General features: G+C 38.1%; 2 protein-coding genes across 2 annotated transcripts; one reads left to right on the top strand and one right to left on the bottom strand.

The window, feature by feature from the left end:
• Nucleotides 1-467: 467 nt before the first annotated feature.
• LOC103473652 (keratin, type I cytoskeletal 18) lies at nt 468-12,869 on the top strand. The gene is made up of 10 exons (XM_008424044.3): nt 468-560; nt 2,155-2,424; nt 2,528-2,653; nt 3,104-3,186; nt 4,642-4,798; nt 6,232-6,396; nt 6,493-6,618; nt 8,944-9,161; nt 10,643-10,671; nt 12,277-12,869. Exons 2-10 carry the CDS (start codon nt 2,164-2,166, stop codon nt 12,390-12,392), a joined length of 1,281 nt encoding a protein of 426 aa, XP_008422266.1. The 5' UTR covers nt 468-560; nt 2,155-2,163; the 3' UTR covers nt 12,393-12,869.
• Nucleotides 12,870-16,862: 3,993 nt separating this feature from the next.
• rbp4l (retinol binding protein 4, like) lies at nt 16,863-18,860 on the bottom strand. The gene is made up of 5 exons (XM_008424045.2): nt 18,750-18,860; nt 18,330-18,447; nt 18,100-18,236; nt 17,613-17,725; nt 16,863-17,530 (listed from the first exon to the last, which is right to left on the bottom strand). The coding sequence occupies exons 2-5, from the start codon at nt 18,444-18,446 to the stop codon at nt 17,307-17,309; spliced, it is 591 nt and encodes a 196-aa protein (XP_008422267.1). The 5' UTR covers nt 18,447; nt 18,750-18,860; the 3' UTR covers nt 16,863-17,306.
• Between the last annotated feature and the right edge of the window lie 714 nt (nt 18,861-19,574).

Here is a 19,574-nt window from a genome sequence, read left to right as displayed (position 1 = left end):
GAGCTTAACAGCAATCGTGATAAACATTTGTTCATCACAGACTACAGTTTTGAGTGTCCGTTGAAACTGGTTGGGATAATGTCCTTTTTAAAACTTGATAAGATTCTGCTATTAATGGAAATGTGGAAAATATTTCAGGTTCATGTATATTAAACAGAACTTTAGTACAAATTAGCACAAAGCCCCGAACAGTCAACATTGGTGCTTACCTGCTAACAACTACTGTGATGCTGATCCTTTTGTTAATTTTCCTAGTTCATTTTCCATCATCCTTTTGAGGAGATAATCTGTGCATATTAAGACATAGTAAAATTCTTGACACTATTTCCACATCCTCCATTGTGCAGCGCTGTAGTGCTACTGTAACATTAGACATTTTTCTATTCAGAAAGCATAGAGCCACGATTCAGGTGGAGTACAATAAACACACCTCCTGAAAGAATAGCTCCTCCCACTTCCTGCACACCTGCATATAGGCTCACCTGTGGTGGGAAGCAGCTACACAGAGCCTCCTGCATCCTTCTGGATCACATCTTCACTCCATCTGAAGTAAAAACCTGGTAAGAAGAAAACATTTTCAAAACTTCTGCTATTGTTGTGGTCGTTTATCAAGTCATATTGTAAAACAATAATTATATAAAAGTATGTTTTTAATGTTGGTAGTGAATACAAAAGTTGTTTAAAAGCATATTTTAGATAGAATTCAATGTAATAGTGTAAGGAAAATATCGTAAAAAACCTTCTTTGTGCAAATTAATTATGATTTTTTCCCCCCTGTTCAGTTCCATTCAGAGCTATCATCCCAGCTACTTGTCAGCTGCTAGGGAGCTGATATGAAAAACTGAAATGACAGTTCATTTCCTGCAGAACAAAGTGTCTCCTTGTGGAGGTGGAATTCCCTCTGAATATTTTCTAGATCATTTTCCCCGAGTTCAATCTTTTATCTGAACAAGGACTGCCTGTCTCCCGCTGTGGGTCCTTTGTGGTGTTGTGGGAACGGTGTTGCGAGGATCGAGTGACAGAGACGCACACAGAGAGGTTCACTTGACCACTAATCAGCCACCGAAGCCCTGCACAACACACGCACACACACACACACACACGCACACACACGCACACACACGCACACACACACACACACACACACACACACACACACACACACACACACACACACACACACACACACACACACACACGCACGCACACACAAACACACGTACACGGGGACAAAGATATGCTGCCTTGCACACTGTTTCACATCCAAACAACTGTTAGTCATGCTTGGTGTACAGGAAGTAATGTGAACACCTGTTTAAGAGAAGATAAAATCTGAGGATTAAGCATTAAAAAACAAAACATTAGCCCCAGTTAGATTCTCTCTTCTTTTAAATTCAACACAAATCTTATTACCGCGGCGAAAGGCAGCAAAAGTGTCCTCAGCTTGTGCCGAGAGGCTCTTCTTTGACTCGGAGCCAAGCTGTGCTCATTTACATTTTGATTTCATGATGGCTGGAGTCGAAGCTGAATTTGCACACAGCTGACAACAGCACGCTGAAGTGGCTCTGACCATGAAGTCGTCCGTCTCTCCGATGCAGATGGTTAGTCTGAATGGCTACTGGCCGCCTGTAAATCCACTCACTGAAAAGCTTCTTTCATCATCTCCAGTGGGCGATCAGTTGAATTGACTATTAGGCTCTACTTGTGTTTCCATTAAAAAAGGCCGGCCAGTGGAGCCCATTTGCTTAAGGGCTTTTTCTGAAAGTTGATACAGTGTAAGGGTAGGTTTAAACAACTTAAATGTCTTAAAAAGGTCCTTCAGACTGACATTTAAACTTGTCTGTTTTTGTAAAGATTATACTTTTTAAATGTCAGCCTGTTGAAGCCATCAGAGACGGAAACAAATCCTTGACCTGATTCCTTTTAGATTTTTTTTCTTTTACCTATGCAGTCTTAATCCATTTAAAAAAGCAAAACATCCTCTTAATGTAACAGAATCAGAAACATCTAGCCTTCTGATAGCCACTTTTTCTTACAGTGCTTACTGTGCACCACACAGGGTCCGCCTGCCTACCACTCAGTGAACATCCAAATAAGTAGAAAACATATTATCAGTGCAACAAGAGCTTGACCTCATTTCCTCTGCTCTCACAGCTGACCATCATGGCCTCTAGCATCTCTGTGAGAAGCTTCTCCATGAACCGCCCCTCGTTCTCCAGTCGCTCTCTGATGGACACCGGCCGCGCACGGTCCAGGGCGTCCGTCTCTTTTGCTGCAGCCAGCCCGCTGACCCGTTCAGCCTCCATCAGCCAGGATCTCAACGGACCAATGAGCCTCCAGCTGAACGGACTGCACGGCAACAGCACCAACGAGAAGGAGGCCATGCAGAGCCTCAACAGCCGCCTGGCCAACTACCTGGATAAGGTATGAGGTGTAATAGGAGAGCAGCGTTGTCAGGTCACAGGAAATGGGAAAGGATCCAGCTCGGCACAACCCGAAACACTTCCTTTCTCTTTGTTTCTTTAAGGTGCGCTCACTGGAGCGCTCCAATGCCGACCTGGAGATGAAGATCAAACAGCTGATGATCGAGCGCATCCCCAAAGGTCATGACCTTGATTCAATGATGGCCCAGGCGCATGCAGTTGAGCAAGAGGTGGGCATGAAGGGATCTGCAGCCACCTTTAACCAACATGTATCATTCTACAAGGGTCAAAATAATTCATTTTATTGCATAATTTTATAGAAACAAAACATTCATGATAGCAGCTGTGATGTGCTTGAAACCAAAAGGAAAAAGCAGTAGGCACTACTGGTAAACATGTGGAAAAACCCTTAAATAAATAAAACCCTTAAAAAATATGTTTGTTTTTAAGTACTCTGTGCACTGTCATATATTTTTTTTAAATTCCATCATTTTATTATTGAAAATGACTAATTTTACTGTAAGCTGTGCAACTAAATCAGACTGCTGAGTGTTACTAAGCTGCCCTGCTGTGCACGCGTCTTTACAAGGTCGTAAAACATGAAACCAGAAGAATGAAGGGATTTAGCCTTCACTCTGAGCTCAGATGTGCCGTGTTTAACCTCTGTTAATATTAATCAGGTGCGGAAGAAGACCCTGGAAAATGCTCGTCTCATGTTAGAGATCGATAACGCTAAACTGGCCGCTGATGACTTCAGAATCAAGTGAGTGGTTAAAGATTACATCACGATAAGCAAATTGTTTGTCTTTCATGTGATACCGATTGTTAAATAGAACCCAGGTCTTATTCTATCAGAGCCTTTTTTTTAGACTTTCAATCCTTAATGGAGAATTGGTCTGGAAAATATCAGCATCACATCTTGATAACCTAATAAAAGGTGGGAGATAAATGCTGTGATCAGCTTAAAACAGACTCAAAATGGCCCAGTTTGTGCTTACTCTTGATGTAGTGAAAAAACATCGTTAAGCATTTACAATAACTGGCAATAAACAAGTGGAAAATGTCATGTCCCTCACATCGCTGTTTGTTTTCCACATTGGATGCTTGCATTTCTTGTTTATGGTCAAAACATCTCCATCAGTGTAAAGACTGACTTCTCGCTCCACAGTCGTTGGTGAGGTTTCTGATGTCATAGTAACAGCATGTGTGACTGAAGATGTTGACCTTGACTGAGACGAGTGAGGTCTGCTATACTGAAGGTGTTCTTCTTCTGTATTTGTTTGTGGCTTCCTGGCAGGATTCATTTTAACTGGACAACTTCTCTCACACAGACTCACAATTGTCCCATGTAATCTTTGAATTTATTTAGTTTGGGAAATGATGTGTTGATTTTGAGATCAATCATGCTAACATTTACCTGCTTTCTTGATGCTACTGGTCTGTCAATGATCAGCCCTGAATGTGACTAATGACACTGACCAAAAATTGTGGTTAACAGTTAATTTGTGATTAAAAAAAGGGTTGAATTGTGTTTTTACTTAGGTTATCGTTGATATTAAATTTTGTTGGAGGATTTGAAATATCTAAGAAAGACAAAAGCAGAAATGGGGGAAATACATTTTTTTTTTTACAGTGAACATCTTGGTACCTGCAGAAAACTGACACCAAGGTAGATATTTGCAATGATTACTTAGAGCAGGGCATGACTAAAGGAAATGGGAGACTCACAATCCTTCAACACACAATTTGTTGCAGATATGTTGTAATGATATGTAATTATGCCACCTTGAGAGACCTGATGTTCTCTGACAACAGAGAGAAAATATGTGAGGAACCTATACTGTTATTAGCAAAGCGCTTCTATGAAAAAAAACATTTCATGCACTTTGTTTTATTTCTATTTTAAGATCTTGACCTCACTGTGTAAAGAGCTCTCTGGTAATTCAGGTTTCTGTTCCAACAATAACACAGAACATAACTAAGGAAACTACATGTAAGACCTCTAACTGAAAGTTATAGATATTAGTTTTGTCAGTTCTGTAATATTAATTTCCAGAATATTAGACACAATCTCTGGCTGTCAGGAGAACAACCAGAGATCCTACTTTGTGCAGCTTTCGCACTAACCTTCTGTTTCAAACAGTAGCGGTTTCTTTTTTGATTTTTCAAAATTGATGTTTTGCTGACCATTTTTGTCCATTTTCCCAAACTCTGGAAGATGGGAAACTGAATTGGTGATGTGTCAGTCTGTGGAGAGAGACTGCGTTGCCCTGAAGAAGGCTAAGACCGACCATGAGCAGATCATTGCTTCTCTGAGAGGAGACTTGGACAGCCTCAAAGAGGAGCTTTATTTCCTCAAGAGAAACCACGAGGAGGTAAGACGTCTTCGCCTTTTCTCCAGATTCACGTGAACTGCAGTTATTTCAGTTATTTGGCAGCATTTACCCCACATTTGTGCCATCCTGTTTTTCCCTTGCTATCTTTTTTATTGTAGCACCTGAACCGACAGGCAGCACATTGTTTGATACAAGCCTGACCCAATTTAGTGGTCTAAGTAGTTTTTGTGGAGCCAAAACTGAGGTGGAACTCTGGTTACTGTGGACAAAAGGCAAGCAGATCTGATTGCTCCAAAAATGCACTTTGGATGAAATCAGCTGATGCAAAGTGGCCTCAAAAGAAGATAAGCTTACCCTGCTCCCACTAAACGATACACTGATCTACAACCCCGCCCCTTTTTTAAACCTCTACTTCATTTTACTTTGTTTTTAAAGAGTGTGAAGAACTTTCAATTGAACGTTCTCCACTTCCTTTCCCCTCAAGTTTAAATATAATATAACATGCAGTAGGATATGGGTAACATACTCGACAAAGCAAGCCTAAAGTTTCCACTCCATGCTTGACACAGAAAAGTATTTGTGCCACTTTTTGGTTTCTCTAACAATGGATTTGTGCGTTTTGGCCAGAACATATTTTCTTTAGTGCCGTTTGACCTTAGGAGAATGTTTCAGAACTATTTAAATAAGTTTCCACTTTGCAAAGCTGAGACTAAATGCCAGGTTATTTTTTTAGAGAGGATTGACTTTTGTCCTGGCAAACCTTCAACACTCGCCACACTACTAGAATTCATTTTAACTGTACAGTCGTCAGCTTCAAATTAGCTTCTTAATTTTTCTAAAACTGGATGGGTGTACTTGGATTTCAAGATTTCTACATTTTGACAATTTTTAAATTAATAAAGACAAATTATTGCATTTTATGTGGTGCGCAGTTGTTTACCTGTTTACAGGACAATTTCCTCAGTTGTAAAACCTTTTAGCTCTCTCAGGATTTTATGTGACAGAACAACAATAAATGGAGCATAATTGTAAAGTGCAAGTTTGATATTACCTGTTTTGAAAAAAAAAACTGAATAGAATGGAGCATGTTTGCATTGAAGGGGTATAAATATTTTTAAGATATTGTGGGCATCTTTTATGATTGTAACGTCACATTCTGTGAAGAGCTGAATACGTTTTCGAGGCCTGGTACGCCTTTATGTTTATGATGGAGTAGATTTACTGAGTACACCTGAGCAGGAATAAAAGAAGATCAGAAGAAAAGCCGCTGCTAAGATGAGCTCGGTCCAGTCAAGTATTAATGAGGGACATCTAAATAATGAAAATCTACTCTGCAGCTTGGAGATTTTGTTTCACAGGAACCGCTCTCAGTTTTAGTAAACATGTTTTCACAGATGTTAAACATGTTTGAAACACATGCTCACAGTGTGACAGTGCAAACACAAAGTGTGCTAATATTTATGCCCCTGAAGGAACTGGAGCAGGTGAGGTCTCGCATCGCCAGGGACGAAGTGAACGTCGAGGTGGACTCTGCCAGCGGACCGGAGCTTGGTACCATTCTGTCCGAGCTGCGCTCCCAGTATGAGGGGATCGTTAAGAAAAACAAGGAGCAAGCAGAGCAGTGGTACCGCAAGAAGGTGTGGGAAAATTCAAAGCACTCTTCAGTTTATATCCACAAAATATAGATCTAAAAAGGGAAAAAGTCACACAATCGAAACACGTCACTTGTGCAGCTGGAGACGGTGCAGAATGAGGTGAAGGAGAGCAACGAGGCCTTGAGAGGAGCCCAGGGAGAGCTGACTGAGAGGCAACGCTTCCTGCAGACACTGGAGGTGGAGCTGGACAGTCTGCACAAACAGGTGAGCTGCTGCTGCTGCTGCTGCTCGAATGAAGAGGTCAGACAGAATGGACAATCCAACATGACGTGGAGTGTTTAGTTAGCAGTCTGCATCTCCTCAGAAGTCTTGAGGAGATGCAGATAAAAGAGAGAGAGAAAAAAGGAGCAAGTAAGTTGAAAATGATAATCGAAGTCAAATCTCCTCTTCTGGAGCTGTACAAACATCAACTTATGTAAACAAAGCAATGCAAACAACGCAGCCTGGACTCTAAGACAACGGTTATATGTATTAACCTTGAACAAAACCACACTGGGTTATTTAACAGGGTGAAAGAGAGACTGGTTTCATGAGTGAGAGCAATTACAAAGAAAATCATTAAAGGAATTAACCTTCAGTCTCAACCAGACAAGTTTTTTCTTTGTTGCGTCTTTCATACCTTTCCAAGCTGTAGCGCTCTACAGTCGGGGAACTCTACTTTTTTTTATTGCATTTTGGTTTTTTTCCCCCCTTGTAATCCCATGTTGACAGTGAACATGTTCTCCCACGTTGATAAGACACGCAACAGCATGTGGGATTCAGTTGTTGAATGGTGCTGGGTTACGTACAACGCTGAGACGTCTAATTGTTTTTGAGGTGGGTGTGTTTGCTTTGGGTATCAAAGTGTTATCAGTACACAGGAATCTGCTGATTATTGTAGGAGAAGCTATTTTAGGTGTAGGAGACATTCTTGTGGCTAAATTACCACAGAAAAACATCTTCTGATGCAACTGGAGCGGACGAGAGATCCTTAGCTTTCATCAGGCACTCTAAAGTATCCAACTGCAAAACACTGTACCATGGTAATGACACTAAAGCTTTTTATGTATGCAGTATTTTAAATACACTCCATTACTACAACATTATGTTTCAGTTAATGAATACTTTGGATATTTGGTGAAGTTAAACTGCATTAAATTTTAGATTAATTGAAATTTATCTCTCAATCAACTTGAGGACTGGGCAGTTCTTTGAATGAATTATCTTTATTAAACTAAAAAAACACATTGAGATCTCTGAATATTCCTCAGTATATAAAACCTATTTAAAATCAGCATCAGTAAAAATGTAAAACTTATAATGAGATCCACAAATCGCTAAAATTGCGAGTCAAATTTGTAATCAGCCAATATGATCCAGTAAAATAACACTCCAACACCACAAAACTACACTTTTGACACTGTAGCATACATAATTTGATCCCCAGTTAAGTCAGAATGCTTGGAAAACATTTAGCCACATGAAAATGATCTATCTAAGCATGCTGAGATGATCAAAGTTGACTCACCTCAGCATGTCTGAAAGTGAAACTGACGGCTTGGCCTACTTTCTGATCATTTCAGACGATATTCGCCTGACTACTTGTACTTGGTATCACTCATAGCATTGAAATTTAATTCTCAGGCAGTAAGTTGATTTGTAAATTTGAAAATGAGTCAGTGACGATGACATTATATATATATATATATATATATATATATAAAAAAAACATAACCTTGTTCAGATGTAGCAGAGTTCTGTTAATTCCACAACTTGATTCCGAGACACATGCACTATTTACATTGAAAGTGCATCAATAGTGAGAAAGATACCTGAAACTTCATTTCCTCTTTTTTAGACACATGTAAAAGTATAGTTGGTAAGGTAGGAAACCACTAACTCACAGCAGATAAACTGACACTAAAAGAAACAAAAGAAAAACAAACCTTATCAATGTAGCTCTGAAACACTTTGGAAGCAGATGCTATTCCAAAGACTAACACCACTTAAGTAATTCATAGAATTAAACTGAGATCATCTTTACAGCAAATGGAGAACATGGAGTCTTAAACTTTGCACAAACTGTACGGAAACAGATGAAACTTACAATGTGAACCAACAGATCATTTAACACAGCAGAATTAGAGAATCAGCAATCAACCAAAATCCTCCTGGATTCGATGTGCAAACTTCCTGGGTCAGCGGTTTCTTGGATCCATTCTTAGAAGATTTCCCTTCCAGGATGGACTCATGAGACCATTTAGAAGTGGACTTTGGGAAAATGTGGAAAATATGACTGCAGTTTAACCTACATGTGTTCTCTTTGCGTGTCAGAGGAACCCTTCTAAGCTCGAAGAATAACAACATCATATAAATGATTTCTGCATGTTTACATTCTCACAATAACTTATTCAATTTTAATAAATCTCATTCTTGGTGCGTTGCATATGACAAAGCTTTCACTGGCACAAATAAAAGCTTGCTAAATCTACGATCAGTTTAAACTGACACCCAGGGTGTAATCTGTTATTTTCGCTTTTCTCCCCCCAGATAGCAGCTCTGGAGGGTAATCTGGCTGAGACGGGTCAGAAATATTCCTCTGAGATGGAGCGGCTGCAGGTCACCCTGAGCCAGATGGAGGACGACCTGTCCCAGCTCAGGCTGGACATGCAGCGCACCAAGACCGACTACGAGCAGCTTCTCCGCATCAAGCAGAACCTGGAAATGGAGATTGCCACCTATAGGCGCCTGTTGGAGGGAGAGGAAACGTGAGTAATGATGCTAACAAAGCTTTTCAGGCTTACGAGAAAAGTTATATTGTTTTTTTTTGTTAATTAATCAAGTCACAAACTCAGGCAGGAAAATATGTTAATTTTGTTGTCTCTTTTTTTCTGGCTCAGCTGTGATCCACCTTGCAGTTGAGTTGCATGGTTGCACACGTTGTTTTCTCATGGATTACGTCTTAGGCTGGGTATTTCTCGTTTTGCTTTGTCTGGTGCCGGTGCTGAAATAATACCTTAAAGTTGTATAGGTTCCTTAATGATGCGTGGACCAGTAAATCACTCTCCGATTTACAGACTCCATTTTTAAGCTGCAGGGATTCCTTTCGAGACATATTCCCATGTTTGCCATTTTATGTAAAGACACGACGCCGCTCCTTACTAACTGACTGTGCATTCAGCCTTAGAGCAAACACTCATTCATGTAAGAACCCACCCCACCTGCACGTTTGAAAAGAGTGTGGCTTTAAATAGTTTACATTAATAACATGGGAAAGTCGGCCGTCGTCACGACAGATCAAGAAAACATGCTTTGGTGTAATTTAAATGTAAAGTAGCGATGATTCACAGTACATCTACACTTCCTCATTTATTATCACGTCCTTAAGATAAAAATATTGTTATCAAAATTTACCTGTTGCTCAGATGGCACCAATCTACGTTATTTCAAATAACATATTCTGCCTTTGAGTCAAATTGCTCCTTATCTGTTTGTAACCCTATTTTGTATTCCACGTGTTCTGCCATTGTTGTTCATGGGGATGAACTGTATCTTCCAAGAGTTCATTCCCATCACTTTTTTTAATCTCATAGTTAAATATTTTTGATAAATTATGGAGATAAATAACATTTTAAAAGCTAAAATCACAATTAGTTTAAAGTAATTTTGATATTATTTTCTAATTAGTCCTAATGTTATTCTGATCCCTGTTTGAAATATGGTTTAACAGATTATAATGCATCTCACCAAAATAGCACTGAGCAGCCTCTTTTATTGTGGTCATTATTAATTGAAGTCAACAAGCACTTTTGTAGAAAATAATTTCCAAATTATTGATTGTCAAATTGAGACTGATTTGACACACGGTTGCCGTTTTAAAATGTACTAAATGAGACGGCACCTTTTCATTTCTAAAAACTCAGGCATGAAACAACAAAAACTGAAAAACTGCAGTATGCTGAGTGGGTGGAATGAAACTATTTTGAAAAGAGTTAGTCCTTAAAACCTAAAGAATTATTGTTAAATTATTAATTTTAGCATGTAAATTTGCTTTCTTCGGTGTAAATCAGTGCTTTTTAATGTTAGACGCACGGAAGCTTTATCTTCAAGATTTAAACAGTTGAAAGTTTTTCTCTTCATATGGAAATAACCAAAAATAGCAGACAGGTCACTACGGTCCTAAATACCCACCAGTGTCTTCTTTACGTTATTTTGTGTGATCCTAACTAGTTTTATTTCTCCCCCTCAGAGTCAAAGAAGTTATTGCTCCACCAAAAAGTGAGTCCTTGGTTTCTTCCTTTTTTTGCATGTTTGCTAGATTTATTTTCTTGCAGACCGAATCAGATCAATTCAAAGAGAATAAGGTAAGGAATTCGAGATCAGATCAGCATGGACACAAATTACTGGCAAATGTTACCAAAAAGAAAAAGAGTTTGACATAAAGAGTCCAAAAGCTTAGCTAAAGAGAGAATCTTGGCTAAAGTGTATATATTTACAGTGATTTTATGTTTGATATGTTGCAAATTGAAACTAGTAGAGCCGCAGTGGAGTTATCATAGACTTATGGACTTAAGACAACAAGTTTCTGGTGATAGGTTTTATAAAACTGATTCAGCAAATTTATCACAAGTAAAGGATGGGGAGAAGTAAAAAGGAAACTCCCTTGGGAAGATTCAGTAACAAAAGACATCCACATGGATGGATGGATAGATAGATATTGTACCTGGGGCAGAACAGAAAACACACCCAAGAGGCCCAGGAATAATTACAGTTCTATGAAACTGCGAACAAGTAAACACTGAGAACAGCTCAGCTCCTGAAGCAACAACAGTGGGTGGGACAGGATTTATCCCCTTGTTGTAACTCTTGTTTTAATTTGACTCACTCATGCTGATGGGTTAGCAAATAGGAGGCTGCTTCAAAAATCCTTTGACTGAGAAGCAAAACAAAAACACAGAGCAAACACAGAGGTGTCTTTGGGGGTTAGCTGAATAGTCAAAATGCTACTGAAATACAGAGGATTAGAAGGGATTACGAATACTTAACATCAAGTAGTCAAAATGTTTGATTTATTGTTCGACATACTGTTTTCCTTGCGTCATCTTGCTTTTTTTTATCGTCAATATTCTCATTTAGGTTGTGTCAGTAAATATATGCAACACACATGTGTCTAATGATGCAGTTGACATTAAACTCTCTTCATCGCAGTACATTTCTCTAGCTATTCCACCTTGAACTATGTGCTATTTGTTATAGACAGCTCTTGTGATTATTTATATCAGAAAATCTGGTATGAAAAACTGGTTGTGGCTACAAATCCTTAATACATGTCCAATTCTCGATTATGTCTGTGACCACTGCAACTTTTAGAAGTTTAATGACGCGTATGCCATCAGTATGTTTCGCCGTAAGGTTTGCAAAGAGTTTGAAGGAACTATTTACTTTCTTTTAATAAGCCATACATCAAAACTTAACCAGCTGATAAGCTCTGCACTTTGACAACAGGTAATCATAGATTTCAGCTTGTTAATTGGCTTCTATTGACTGTTAACATATTTTTTCTTTATGTTTTACATTTTGTTCTGTGAATTATTACTTTTCCCAACATCTGTTGTAAGTTTCATATCAAAAGTCCCACTAGAAATATATCTCAGAAGCTGACATAAGATCACACCATCATCCCCTCCATCTCATTCATTTCAGGTGGGAAATTCTATTCCTCAGCCAGGAATGTTTTTCTTTTTGTTTAATTGTCCTTTGAATCTGATGATTTCAAGAAACGTAGTCCATGTGTCTTTTTAGTGAATTTCTTTAAAAAAAAACAACAACAAAAAAACACAAAGCAAAACTCACCTGATTGAATATAATCTCCTTTCTGTGCAGAGGAGCCAGATGTTCGCACCAGAAAGATTGTGAAGGTGGTGACTCAGACGATGATCAATGGCAAAGTGGTGGATGAGTCCAGCGAGGTGGAGCAAATTGAAGAAACAAAGAAATAGGAAAAAGGAAGAAGAGAGTTTATTAAAAGGTTAAGGTATTGCTTGCAAAAGAAACACAGAGGAACAATAGAAAACAATACCACCATGTTAGCCTACATTTAATAGTGCACCGATGTTCAGTTTTACAAGACAAAAGTATTTTGAATGAGACATTTTTGGAGTATGCCTTGACTGTATACGTTCTTTTGTTTTAGAAAAATGTTTCCATACATTGGCTAATCTGAGATTCTTTGATTTTTATCATCTTAATAACAATAGATAACTGCATCTAAACATGTATTTTAATTTTTAGTCAAATCTTTGGGTGAGAGTTGACTAACAAAAATGTTGTGTTGTACTTGGAAAAATCTGTGGAATTAGATATTTATTTCCTTGTGTTGTAAAGTTGACTTTAGAAAATGTGATGCATGGATTTACCTTTACATTTACTTATCTTTGGTGGTTTTTGACTGCACTTGAAATAAAGAAGTACCTATATACCAGTGTATGTAATGTAATAATTTGCAAAGGATACAATTAAGCCTTGCATCATTGTCATCTATCCATCCATCCATCCATTTTCTTTCACCCTTGTCCCTCAGTGGGGTTGGGAGGGTTGCTGGTGCCCATCTCCAGCTAATGTTCCGGGCGAGAGGCGGGGTCACCCTGGACAGGTCGCCAGTCTGTCGCAGGGCAACACAGAGACACACAGGACAAACAACCATGCACACACACTCTCACACCTAGGGACAATTTAGACAGGCCAATTAATCTGACAGTCATGTTTTTGGACTGTGGGAGGAAACCACAGTACCCGGAGAAAACCCACGCATGCACAGGGAGAACATGCAAACTCCATGCAGAAAGACCGGGGCCGGGAATCGAACCCAGAACCTTCTTGCTGCAAGGCAACAGCTCTACCAACTGCGCCACTGTGCAGCCCCCATTGTCATCTAATCTATCTAATATAAAAGAATAGTAATATATATGTTAATGTCTGACTTTTGATTTTAAAAAAATAAAATAAAAAAAAACATAGTTAAAAAGAAATTTAAAAATATATATCTAGCATTGCAAAAGAAATTATGTTGGTGATTCTAACTGACCCAAAACATGCATTATTTAGTCTGATTTAATATCAGACATTGAGGTAAAGCTTGTGTTTTGCTTTATACAGTTTTGGCAAACTTCCTGTTGGAACTGTATGTATAAATAATATCAACTGGTAAAGTTTTTTGTGTTTTTTTTAATTTTTATTTTTTATCAAATCGTCTTTCTGCTTACTAATTAGTTGGCTATGACCGTTCTAAAATTTATTATTTGTTCATTTCAGAATAAATAGCCCACACCACAAGATATAGAAAACTTTTACCAGGTACATCAATTCAAGTGAAGTCAATGTCTTTTTAGTCTCTTTTCCCTTCTTGCCTTAAACATAAAGTGAGACTCGATGAAAGCAGAGATGAGACAGTGATCTATGGATAAGAAGATGTTTTGAAAACAAGCAAACTCAAAGCGCGGACTTTGTGTTCAGAAGGTATTTGAAAAGATATTGTAAAATCAAAAATACTTAAGTGGAAAGGTTAGAAAACTACAACTGATCTCTTTATGGCTTACTGAATGAATATCATCCCTCCATTAATTTTTTCGTCAGGTTTCCTTTCTTTTCTCTTTTTTGCACAGACTAAATGTTGATCATCACTTGAATGTCTTAAAAAGGCAAAAGCAGTTTGACGACATTCGGTGGTCTTTGAGAATCCTCCTATTTGCTTTGCTTCAATTATTGACACAGCAGCTGTTTGAATACAACGCAGCGACCAAAGTACTAAGGCATCCTATTGTTTTTTAATTAACCTTACCAAAGATACTGAAAATAGGCATCGAGTTGTTTAGGATAGTAAAATATTTTTATTATAAAGCACAACCTTATTGTTACAGAGACGATTGTTCCACTTGTACTCAGAGAAATAGGGATAAAGTGCTGCTGGATGTAACTGCGCTGCCCTCTGGTGGACTGAAAAAAAACATTAATTACTATAAACTTTATTTTACCATTCCTATGTAGCGATAGAGATTCTGTGCTGTAAAATCCAGGTTTTTCTGTTTAAATAGGTGACACAATGCTTGGGCGTTGTCAGAATGCAGCAACCCACACAATATTATTTGGAGGTAATGAACTAATATTTAATTATATTTTAACTTCCTATATATATATACTTTCATAAACAAATTAAGTAGTCATTATAATGAAATTAATAAAAATAAAAATACTTGTATATGTTTGATCATTAGTCCTCCGTGACCCAAATGCTGAGTTAGTACAGTTTGACCAAATACTCCTAAACCTCTGACCACCAATAAGCCCATTACTGCCCGAGGCATGTTGTGTTGGTTTTGGCTTCATTTCCTAGGACTAATAAGGGATTAAACACTTGAATGACCAAAGTGCAGCTTCTTATCATGCTTTCAAACTTTAATTGCTGTTGTTGTTTGTGGTCCTGTGTGATTGTGATGAAGTACTTAAAACAAAACTGTGAACATAAATTTTATATTTTAAAATGTTGCACATTTCTCATCATGCCTAATTTGGATAATTTTTTTAAACAGCATAAGTCCAGCACCAAAAGGCCTACAGGTTGATTTTACAAACATCTGTGAAAGACTGGGTCACTAAAGGGTCAGTGAATTTCAGCATTATATGTTTAATCCTTTTTTAACACCTACATTAAAGCCTTCATTTGCCTTCCCAGGCAGTTTTAAAGCAATTCACACCTTTGAACATGTGACTAAGATTACTCATTTGGCATTATCCAGGTTATATTTGGATTGTCAATCACAACAATTGAAATGTTGAACTGAATGGAGACCTGGGCCATATGTCCTTAACTGACACATTCATTTTCCAAATGGCCCATTTGCGTTCTTCTTCCAATTTTCAGCAGTGGTTCAAAGCTGGAGACGTTTTTGGATGAAAGGTGAAGGTTTTTAAAGAAACAAGAGAATAAGTCAATTTGACTTCTAACCAAGCACTTTAGCTTTTCATGCCATGGACAGCTGATGATCTTTACCAGCCTGTCTTGACTGTCTTCAGAACCAGCATTAATCTGTAAATTGGGGAGTTAGTGCTTCAATAAATTGGCCTTTTTTGTTCAGTACATCCCAACCATCCTTCTGTGCAGCAACACTTTCCAGCTCACTTTGTGATATCCAGTGTGTTACCAGTCTATAGGACATATAAGATCTACTTGGGGCCCAAGCAACACTTATAGGAATAAAACTCATATGGGATAATTGTCAAATATTTGAATCACCTCATGTTTACTCTTTGACGCAGAGTTACAGTAACTCTACTCCCATCCAAATCCCTACCCTCCACCCCCACACTATTCCCAGCTTGATGGTTAAGCTTTGGCTTCACACAGAGCCAGGACAGAGAAAAAAAAAATCTCTAAACATGAACAAAAAAGCCTCTTACAAGTGGACCTAACACGTACAGAGTGGATAAACAAAGTTAGCTGCAACGTGAGCGAGGTGGAAAGTAAATTCAGGAACCATGCCGATTATCTGCACCATAATCTGGCTGTGTGTGAAATGTGGAATGCCAGGTTGTGAATGAAAGAAAACCTAAACCACAGCAATCGATGCTGGTATAAAACACTACAGCTTCTTTTGTTGCACTCAACTTTCTCATCAAAGTTTGGATTATAATGTCTCAGAAATCAAAAGCTGCAGAAGAAAAGCATATTTTAAAGAATGAATTGTGAGAGATTCTTGTTTAAAGTAAAAGTTTTTGAGTGTCTTTGTGTAAACAAAGATGAGTTTCAGTGTCCAGGAGAATAGAAAAAGGAATAAAAATGTCAGCACATTATTTGATGCAAGACTAAATCTCACTAAGAACTTTTAACCCGAACATTGTTCATATCCTGAACCGATGTCAGATTAAAGTAATATTTTACTTTCTTCTTACTGAAGGCAATACCAATTTTTTGCAGGGACCAAAACAGTTTTGATACATCGATATGTGAAAGGAGCAAAAAATTAGGGGGATTGCAAAGAGTTCTTTCATCTTAATGGACTTGGAGTTCATCACAGAATATGAATATTCAGAATGTTAATGAAAATAAAAAGAACTAGTCAGCATTTATCAAACCCAAAGTGGTGTACTGCCAACATTTTTCCTCTGATGATTGAGAAGGGAATCAATCATTTGTTATTCTTTTTTTCAGTGAAATTAAAATAAAAATGTTTTTTGTATCAATAATAACTTTTCTTTTACATTGTTTTATTATCTTTTTGGAGATGTCCATCTCATTTCTTGTCAAAAATAAACATCTACATCTGACAGCAAAATGTATGTGGTTAATTATGAATAACAGCCAAAACCAAAGGTCAAGTTCTATAAAACAGATTTGGACATATCCAAAAGTTGTTCTGAAACTATTTTTTATTTATTCATTTAAATGTCTAATTAATAAATAAAATATTGAAGCATTTTGTTTTAAAAAAAAATCTTTATTTTTTTGTCACATTCACAAACATTACTGCAAAATAATGTTTTTCTTTAGCATGTATCCATGTGTTTATGTCTGTATGTAGCCTTTATTTAACCAGGAATGTCTCGTTGAGATTAAATATCTGTTTCAAGAGAAATCTGGCCAGAATACTAATCATAATACTAATAATACATGGATACGTGAGGAGGAGGACAAGGTCGAAGAAAAATTCATAAGAGGCAGAAGAAGAGACATATTCTTCTTCTGTCAATCTCTTTGCATTTTTCAACTCCACCACTGTCATAGATTAAACATACACACATACGCAGATGCACACGCACACATGCTCTCAGGGTTTTCCCTCTGCTTGCTCTCTATCCACAAAGTCAGCATCTGAGTGGCACTTGCTTCTCCTTCCCCGTTTCTCTTTCTTGGATTCTGCTCAGCAGGCCCCAGACTGCAGGACGGGCTGGAACTGTCCGGCCATGCAGATTTCCTCCTGTTTCTGACGGACGACGCGCTGAATCGCTGGAGGCAGGCCCCGGGGGTTCCTGGAGAACACCAGGGCGTAGCCGTCCTCGCAGCTGCCGTCGTCTTTCAGGGAGCGGCAGGCGTAGGTGATGGCGTAGTTGTCATAGTCGGTGTCGATCACCCAGTAGTTGTCGCCTAGTTTGACAGAAAAGTACGATGTGTTTAGGAATGAAGTGCAAAAACTCAAATGCTTGATGGGAAGTGGCGTTGAATGTACCTCCGCTTGAGAGGTAGCTGGCCAGGCCCTGGTAGTTCATGAACATCTTGCCGGGGGTCGTAGGGTCAGGTATAGAGTACTGAGCAGCCATGTCGGCGCAGACAACCCAGAAGCTGCAAAACCAAAAATCAGATCAATGACGCAAGAAAAGGTCTTTAACTTCTCTTTTCTGAATGTTTACAACAATTTTTTTTTTGGAATATACTAACTACAAATCTTCAAAACATGCAAAAAAAACAAAAACCCTTTTCATCACATATCTCTTCCTAATCCTTGATTATTGAGTGAAAACTCTGCTTATAACTAACACTTAGCACTCTTTTGTTCCTAAATATTTCTGTTCTGAACATGTTTTTTTAAACCCTGGCTAAGAAAAAGAAAATTTTTTCCTGCCCTGGTCAGGTCATCATCGGTTCTTAAAGAAGGGAAAAACATGTTAAATAGCAGTGTCTGATGCAGAACCTCTTATGAATACTCGGTTCCTTACCCAAACAGGGTGACCCGTCCCCTGGAAGAGGCAGTCATGGAGCCGTCATCGTCAATGGTGTACTCGGCGGAGATGTTGTCCTGCAGGAACAACCCCTCTGGGTCTTTCTTCTGCAGTGCATACCACTTCCCAGCATACTGTCATAAAAGGGAAGTCAGAAATATTTAGTCATTTTTTTTCTTTTCTCCTGACATTCACATCTCAATGCAGGGTTTTTTTTTTGTACTCACTCTCTTTGGATCAAAGTCTTCTTTGACTGAGAAACTATCTACAATGCAGGAGGCAGACAGACTGCGTTCAACGCAGGACACAAAGACCAGCAGCAGGGCCAGCTTAAAGGATCCCATTCTGTAATGAAGCATGAGGCAAACCAGAACATGTGTTAACGAGAAAATGACTTCTTTTTTTTTTTTTTACCATTTAGAGTAATTTTAAACAAAATACACAAAACCTCTATTGCCACATTTAAATCCAGTCTGAACTCTCTGTTCTAATATCAAATAAGGTTCAACATTCAGAGAGGATTGTCTTTGGTGTGCAATTTTCCCACAGTTTCTTGCTAGAGCGCAGGAGGCACAGATGCAGCTCAAAAGCAACAATTTAACTAGTAAAGAGGCAACTAATGTTAAAATCCAAATTCAGCGTCTTACCTGTTTGGGTGAAGAGTAACAGCCGAGATTAAAAATCAAAGTTCTGGGTGTGGATGTGTTTGTTCTGCAGCAGATTGGGTCTCAGGCTGGTGGCTGCCTTTATATACGTGCCCAACAGACAAGCTTATGGCTGATTTTCATTGCTTGGAACTAAATAAGGTGCTTAAATCTAGAGGTAATCTCTTTGGGTTGAAATCCTTGTCGTAATCTGGCTTCTATGTCCAAGACTTACGATAAAAACAATTAGACCATTATGTAACTGACTGGAAACACAGTAGAACAGGCACATGTGTAACACCGGCTGGCAAATTAGTTGCATTTAAACACAGACTTTTAATTAATTGCTTCCGGGGGTTAGAATAAAAACACAGCCTTCTTGTTTGGTCTTTTACAAACAGCTGAATTATGTTTGCCAATACCGTACAACAGAATATGATACCCAATATATGCTCTAAAATACAGATAAAATTATATTAATTCAACATTTATCGAAGATGCATTATATTATATATTATATTTAGGCAATAGAAATAATTTTGGTAATTCCACTGGAACAAACAGGAGCATGTTTGAAGGTTTTTAGGAAAAAAAATATTATCAGTAATCAATTTTAGCTCAATTTGATTTCTGAGTGATACCTGAAAACTTGACACGTTGTTTCACAACTCACATCAGAGTTTTCATATTAAGTGGTAAATAAGTTGAAGAAAATAATATTTGAATGGTTTTAGAAAAGCTGCAGAGTTTAATAAAAGTACATCTAAAAACAATAAAACAAAAAAACTAAACAGATCACATCTAAAAATACCCACGTGAATGTCTCAA

The sequence above is a fragment of the Poecilia reticulata genome, chromosome 12 (genome assembly GCF_904066995.2).
Source record: "Poecilia reticulata chromosome 12, P_reticulata-male-v2, whole genome shotgun sequence".
Taxonomy (NCBI): Eukaryota; Metazoa; Chordata; class Actinopteri; order Cyprinodontiformes; family Poeciliidae; genus Poecilia; species Poecilia reticulata.
The sequence above is the reverse complement of the archived record's forward strand: the minus strand, read 5'-3'. Positions and strand labels throughout refer to the sequence as shown.